General features: G+C 43.3%; 2 protein-coding genes across 6 annotated transcripts in view; both read right to left on the bottom strand.

The window, feature by feature from the left end:
- Positions 1-1,340, bottom strand: part of ap3d1 (adaptor related protein complex 3 subunit delta 1) — a 31,082-nt gene extending 29,742 nt beyond the window's left edge. For 2 of the 4 annotated variants that reach the window (XM_061241919.1, XM_061241923.1), the window contains exon 1: positions 973-1,339. In XM_061241919.1, the coding sequence (XP_061097903.1) occupies positions 973-1,068 (96 nt within the window). In that variant the 5' untranslated portion in view covers positions 1,069-1,339. Of the gene's footprint in view, positions 1-972 lie in introns of all 4 variants that reach the window. The other 2 variants (XM_061241921.1, XM_061241922.1) reach the window with 2 other exon arrangements.
- A 326-nt stretch (positions 1,341-1,666) lies between these two features.
- Positions 1,667-7,500, bottom strand: part of hdgfl2 (HDGF like 2) — a 17,228-nt gene continuing 11,394 nt past the window's right edge. For both annotated transcript variants that reach the window (XM_061242865.1, XM_061242866.1), the window contains 6 exons: positions 6,863-6,918; positions 5,893-5,963; positions 5,142-5,243; positions 4,275-4,428; positions 3,901-4,021; positions 1,667-3,549 (listed from right to left, as the gene is read on the bottom strand). In XM_061242865.1, the coding sequence (XP_061098849.1) occupies positions 3,450-3,549; positions 3,901-4,021; positions 4,275-4,428; positions 5,142-5,243; positions 5,893-5,963; positions 6,863-6,918 (604 nt within the window). In that variant the 3' untranslated portion in view covers positions 1,667-3,449. The remainder of the gene's footprint in view (positions 3,550-3,900; positions 4,022-4,274; positions 4,429-5,141; positions 5,244-5,892; positions 5,964-6,862; positions 6,919-7,500) is intronic.

Genomic DNA, 7,500 nt, shown 5'->3' with positions numbered 1-7,500 from the left:
AGAATTGTGTTCTTGTGCGGGTGTGGAGCTGAACATGAATGGAGTATTTTACTATCATGTTTTTTTTTTTTTTTTTTGCACTGGCAACACTGCAGCAAGGCAGGATTGGGAACAGGAGCTGGCCCGCTATCAGCGGTGTAACTTGACTCACAGGTGCGCCACGGAAGAAACAACACGCCCAAACCCGCCTCTTTATGCACACACAAAAAGCAACGGAAATTATCTTTAAGGTGCAGAAGTATGGCCACCTGTACCGGGCGCGTCACGCACGTTAAAATGCGTCACACAGTGCATCTCAAACGCAGTTCTCCGGGTGTGAATTTTGGGTGTGAATGTTGATGGTAGGGTGGGTGTGAATTTTGAAGGTAGTCTAATAGGACGCGGACCCCTCCCTCCACTGAAATACTAGTGTTGTCATCAAACGGGGCCTAACAGTCTTCCAGCTAGCCAATTGTCAATACGGTTTATAGCAATAATCCGTTTTCTAGTAATAATTACAATGTAAAAATACATTTTAGCGATATTTATTAGACGTGGGCAACATCAACTGCGTTGAGTAGTTTTCATTGCAAATCAATAAGAAAAATGAAATACAATATCCAGGTGTCCGCACACGGCACAGACCAGCTACCCTGTCAGTGTGGTAAGCGGTTATCAAACGTGACTGTAACTAATCACTCAATAAACCAATAATTGAACTCTGGGAAATTAGATATAAGAGGTTCGAGTAACAGGAAATGTGACTGACAACAACCTTGGGTTGTATGTGCTGGCTTTCTCGACTGATTAGTCTTCCAGCTAACATGACCTAGCTAGCTTGCTATCCCTAGCTTGCGAATGTTTCCAAGATATATTTCCATACCAATAGCGTTTCAATTGGTTTGTGTTAATGAAAAGCAGCTAACGTTCGCCAAGTTAGCTGAATAACTTTTTTTTTTTTTATTATCAGATTTGCAAAGCGTATGCATTTACCTCATCTTCCTTATGATTCCTTATGCCACGTACAAGATCCTGAAGATTTTTATCAAATATCCGATCGATGCTCCCCTTAACAATCTTTAGAGCCATGGTTGTTGGCTACGTGGCACTGTCCTGCGGGACAAGAGCAACGGGCAAGCGGGCGTATCTCTCGGGGTAGCCGGCCCGCTGCTGTTCCGTCTCCACCGCCAGCAGCTAGCTCGCCGGGCAAGGATGATGTGGTCAGGCAGCGAATGTGCAGAAACGCTATCCGTGTACCCAGCTGGGAAATTCTTACAAAATGGCGCCTAGATCAGGTGACTAACTGTGTGTATCTTAGTGGGGGGAAATGTAATTTCTTATCTGGGCACTGATTCTGTCTCTCTTTTTAGTATTCGCCATGAAGTATGGCAGCTTTATGGTGATAAGGAAGTTCGTGACGTAATTCTGGGACGCCCTTAAATAACAATTGTGCGAGAGAGTTAGCTAGCATGCGAAATAAATAATGGATGTATTCGTAATAACGGGGCTCACCAAGTTAAGAGTAAGTGTTCGATCCAGGCTTAAGTAGAGGACCTTACGTTTAAAATCGTTTGTCAATTTGCTGTTTTCCCTTACTGTGTAACGTAACGTTTTAGGGGTTCATTATATAATATTCATTATCTGGGTGCGTTGAGCAATATTACAGTTTTACAGACACAGAAACACATTTTCAATTTAAGTTGTATTTCTTGGGGGAAAAGCTCTTCCATGAGCAGCCAAAACATAAACAAAACATTCAAGTGGTAAAATACACACACATACACACACACACGAAAAAAAAAAAGACAAAAAAAATATATACACAAAATAAAATGACCCTAATAATCCAGTACCAATTAATTGTAGTTAAGGATAAATATGAGCAGGTTCTATCTGTTTGAAGGCTTGAAGGCCCAGGCCATTGTAGAGGCTTGATAACATTTGGATTTTCGGAGCTGTGGCCACGTCATTAACTTTTAATTTCACGGCTACACAGCCAAGTTGGTCACTTGGATTATTCATTCGTTCGTACATTGAGGGGCCGTGGCAGGCAGGCTGGCACGAGGCATACAATACAATACGTTGTTTTTTTTTTTTTAATAAATAAACGGATAAAAAGAAAAAAACAATTAAATCGCTAATAAACGCAATTCAAACTTGATGTGGGTCATGCTGAGTTTTGGGATTCGGTCAAAATCGGGCTAGTGTGTGCCCGTTATTGAACAGAACATCAGAAAATAAGCATTTATAAAATGACAGGTCATACACATTAATACAGTACACATTAGTATTAGTAAGTCCTGCTTAGCAGAAACTGTGCAACAGAATCTGTGAAGCGGCTATAAGCTTAAAAAACCATTCAGCCTCTGTGCTGGGATTTGTCAGGTAAGGCTTACTAATTTTCTTGCTTATTTCACAATCAATAACTTCATTATCAACCTAAAGAAAGTTTCAGTCCAGTCTCACGGACCATTGTGTCGACAGTTTTATTATTGTTAAACTTAGTCCTTAGTTTCGAAATTTTCATTGTGCTTTAACATTGCACATTAAACACTCATTTATAAACCAAGTAAGTATTTTTGGTTTCTAACTGACTTACGAGTAGCACAATAATGGCATCTTAATGCCGCATACATTTATCTGATCGTAACAAGTCGTAAATGTTTAACGGGTCCGTACACAGTGCAAGTACCTCTCCAAAATCAATGAGCGTATGGGTAACGGGACATTAAAGGAAGACCAGAGGACTAAGTTAAGTACAGCGTAGTGCTGTATGCAGTTTTCAGAAAGAGCACAAAAACTATTTATCTGCAGCAATTATCTGAAAACAAAAATACATTGGAAGGTTCTTTGATAAGACAAAAAATTAAGTCATCCTCGTTGCTATAGTTACATCATGTCAGACAGACTTTAAAAACTAATAATAATAACAATAATAATAATGTTAAAAAAAAACAAGTTCTGTATCCAATCTGTTCTCTCCTTTATATTATCTAACCACCCCTCCTGCAGACCCCTTTGGTAAGTAAGGATGATTCAATAAAGGCAACAGACACATTTTTACTGACACTGACAACAGCGCCACTCCTTACAATAAGGTCGGGTGTTGTAACTGCACAATTAGAAAAAAAATAAAAAATAAAGTCGCAAGACATTCACATTACAGTTCCCTCCTCCCGTCAATTTCTTTCCTTTCTCTCAAATCCTGTTCCAAGGTGCTAAAAACACAATTCCGTTCCGCTATTTATACACAATATGAATTCATTACATCGTTAGGACTTCACAAGGAAAGGTGGACGGGGAGGTTGATGGGGTAAGTGAGCGGGGTTCAATTGCAGTATAAAAGTCATGGAAATAAAAGCAGTCGATAAAAGGACAAAGTCCATACAATGCCAGATTCAGTCAAAATTAACCGCTCTGCCCACAGATATAAACCCCCCCCCTTTTTATTTTATTTAAAAAAGGTCTCCTCAGCTCTCAATGATTGGCCTTTCAGTCTCTGTGGGAACGGCGCAATCCGTGATGTCATCACTGTGCGTCAGATGCTCGACTGGGCTACTGGGATTCGAGCTTCGGGGAAAGAAACGGAAATCATTAAAACTGGTTTTTAATGGACATGCCACTGCAATGAGGGTGCCAATATGAAACTTTTTTGTGATGCTTGACATCTCAATAAAGACGTGTTCCCTTTGAGTGCAAACGGATTACAACCGTCTTTCAAATGTGTTAAAGTAAGAAAAAGGCGGGTTGTAACTGTTCAATACTGCACTTAAAGAGCAATAACAGCACAAATACAGAATAACACTTTCACCAGGATAAGGTGGGCTTAAGCCTTGTGCTGTTCGGAATGGGAGAAAAAAGGCATAGGGGGGTAAGGAGGCGAGAGGGGGGTAAGAAGGAGTCTTAAAATGGGAAATTCACCTGATGGGGACCAGGGCTTCGGCTTCTTCCTCCTTGTTCATTTCTTGGTCAGGTGACTTGGGGCTGCTTGCCGATTGGCTGTCCTCCTGCTTCTGGGTCTCCCCGTTCACGGGCGTCAAGTCTGAGGGTCAAGCGCAAAATAAAATTTCAATTAAGGATTTAAAATATTTTCCATTTTCCAATTATCCATCACACATTTGTGGCAAGCAGGGGTTAAGAAGTTGGGAGCCAAGGAAATTAGACAGAAACACACGCATATCAGAGAGTGAGGAGGATGAAGAGGAGGAAGGAAGAGCAATCAGGGACAAAAGGAAGGAGAGGGAGAGGTGACAGAGGGGGCAGCTGTCGGTCGATGAAAGCGATCGGACAGTTACCCGCGTTCTGGATCGCCTCAACCTCCGGCAGGCTCTTCTCTTCCGTCGGGGACTTTAGTGCCCCCTCTGGCTTCTTGAGGAACTGCAGCTTGAGCTTGTTGTAGACCTCGCTGGCCTTTTCCATCACCGCGGCGCTGGCCTTGTAGCGGCGGATCTGCGGAGAGGAAAGTGGGGAACCGGTGAAAACCCGCCGGGATACGGGGACGGGATTCCCGCTCACACTCGATGTCCGCCGTGAGCAGGGGACCAGGGCTCTCCATTCCCCAAGAAGCTCGCAAACGCCCAGTGGTTGACGGAGGTATTGCAGCCTATTAAGCTTCTGGTGCCAAAAAGCAAATTTCCCCATTGAAATCCATTCAAAACTATGACTTCGCCGTGACAAAATATTTTGCCCTGTACTTTCAAGTTAAAAAAATGTATTCACACTGAAGTAATTACCCTCGAGGGAAAAAAAATTTTCTGAGCCACACAGAAGAAGATTTTTAAAATTCCTATTCATTACATACATTACATTACAGGCATTTACCAGGCGCTCTTATCCAGAGCGACATACAACAAAGTTATCCCTTCCCGTTTAGGTACCCAGTGCACACACTCTGGTGCCAAAAAGCCCCATAGTGAAATAATGGCCGCCTCTAATGATCAGCTCCCATAGGAAGCTACAGAAACCGCAAAGCACTCTCGTTCTTCGCGTACATCCTGATGATCTCGGTGACCGATGAACTCAGAACAGCTCTTCATGCATGTTTTTACGATTTATGGATTTGATGCTTTTAACTTGTGGAAGAACCTGTGCACTTTGGATGAAAAGCATCTGCCAAATGACAAAAATAAAAATGTAAAATGTTCTCTGCGGGACGGACGTACCTTCTTGAGCGTGGCGATGACGTCGGGGTTCTTCTGCAGAAGGTGGCTGGTCACCTGAACCGTGGCCAGCTCCTCCAGAGCCTGCACGCAGCGGTCTATATCCTGGAGAGGGCACACCAGTTCAGTTCAGCTCGGTATGTACAACACTTGATATTTTATTCAGCAATTAATGTATGGCAGTGTTGTTTCCTCAGGGAATATCCTGCTCTACAAATGGAGTAACGTGCAAATCGCTCTGGATAACGTCCGCTGGATGCCAGAGGTTTAAATACTGTACACCAGCGATAAACTCAACAGTGAGAAAAGTAATTAGGCTTCAACTTATCTGTTCTTGGTCTATGTTATCTAATCTTTACTGGCTTTTTTGGTTCTTTCCTCTATGCACCAAATTCACATGCGACGTCCGGTTGTGTAATTTTGCACTTTAATGCTTCCAATGCTTTAATGAGTCTGTAGAACTTTAGGCAATTTATAACACATGACATGTCACAATGTAGGTCATTTTGAAAAAGACTATTTTTCTTTCGAGTAATGAGTCTGTGGGCGGCAAAGAGATGATCTCCACATGGACCAGCTATTCATTTGGTCATGACGGCAGAGACGTGCGGTTGCTATGGCGACCGCAGAGGCCCCGCACACGCGTGCGTGCGGAGGAGCGGACCGGCGCGTTCCGGAACAGTCCGGTTCCAGCCGGCGCAGGGCTGTCAGTGTGGAGCAGTGTGCCATGAGCCGGGGGTCAAAGGTCACTCACCGGGCTGTCGACCTTCAGTGCAAATTTAATATCAGTGTGCAGTTTCTGTAGCCTCTCTGCCGGAGTTGGTTCTGTGGACACACACACAAACACACACACACAAAAACACACACACACACACACACACGCGCACACGCGCACACACACACGCACACACACGCACACACACACACACACACACACACACACACGGCACACATACACCACATGAACACACACACACACAAACACAAACACCACAAAGAGACACACACACAGGTTAAGGGACAAACCTGTTTTCCACTACCTCACAAATGTGTTTGTATTTTGCCAATAGCCGTATCATAATAATATCCTCTAGTATGTCTTCTTGTGTACATGTGTGTACCTTGTGGGTAAAAGAACAGCACTGAGTCTGCATTAATAAAGTGAGTAGAGTCAGAATGTGTATCAATAAGGTGTATCAGAGTAGAAGTGCTAATCTTTAGCTATTCAGCTCATAGTACATTACATTACATTATTGGCATTTGGTAGACGCTCTTATCCAGAGCGACGTACAGTTGATTAGACTAAGCAGGAGACAATCCTCCCCCTGGAGCAATGCAGGGTTAAGCGCCTTGCTCAAGGGCCCAACGGCTGTGCTGATCTTATTGTGGCTACACCGGGATTAGAACCACCGACCTTGTGTGTCCCAGTCATTTACCTTAACCACTACGCTACAGGCCAGCCCATAGTAAGTACAGTCAGGATGTAGACAGGTGAAGGCCTGTGCAGGATCATCACTCCTACACCAAAAACACTTCATGAACACTGGCCTGGTCTCACCTTGAAAAATCATGCATTTTTCTGACACTAAATCGAGCAGAATTCCAGCTGAAGGTAACAGCCATTGTAGGCGGGTCAGATGCTGTGTTTCCGGGACTGAAAGTGTGAGACCTGGCCGCTGAAAGTCAGGTTCAGAACTTAATATGGGTCCATGAGGTCGTCTTACCTTTCTTCTTCTCTGGGGGGCGCTCTGGCCTGCGTTTGGGTTCAGACCTGGAGGACCTGAAAACAGGGGTGAGGTAATGTCATGTTTCCACGGTAACGCACGGACACCAATGGATTTCGTTGTCAGGAAGGTGTTCAAATATACAGAGGTTTCTGGTGAAATAATTATGAATGAATAAAAAGTAATTTCTCCAAATTATTATAAAGGGATCAAACTACTTCTACAAGAGGTGACCTTCTATTTAAAAATCTATGGTGTCAACTGTTAGAAAGGGTCATTTAAGTGCTACAGAGATTTATGAATGGTTATGTACACTTATGTACGTAGGTGTCATACAAGCATTATGCATTACATTACATTACACAACATTATTGGCATTTTGGCAGCTCTTATCCAGAGCGACGTACAGTTGATTAACACTAAGCAGGAGACAGTCCTCCCCTGGAGCAATGCAGGGTTAAGGGCCTTGCTCAAGGGCCCAACGGCTGTGCGGATCTTATTGTGGCTACACCGGGATTAGAACCACCAACCTTGCGTGTCCCAGTCATTTACCTTAGCCACTATGCTACAGGCTGCCCCCAGATTATGCATATGGTCTTCAAATAAAGTGTTTAATAAAAAATAAAAAATTTTATTTA

This window comes from Conger conger, chromosome 5 (genome assembly GCF_963514075.1).
Source record: "Conger conger chromosome 5, fConCon1.1, whole genome shotgun sequence".
Taxonomy (NCBI): domain Eukaryota; kingdom Metazoa; phylum Chordata; class Actinopteri; order Anguilliformes; family Congridae; genus Conger; species Conger conger.
The sequence above is the reverse complement of the archived record's forward strand: the minus strand, read 5'-3'. Positions and strand labels throughout refer to the sequence as shown.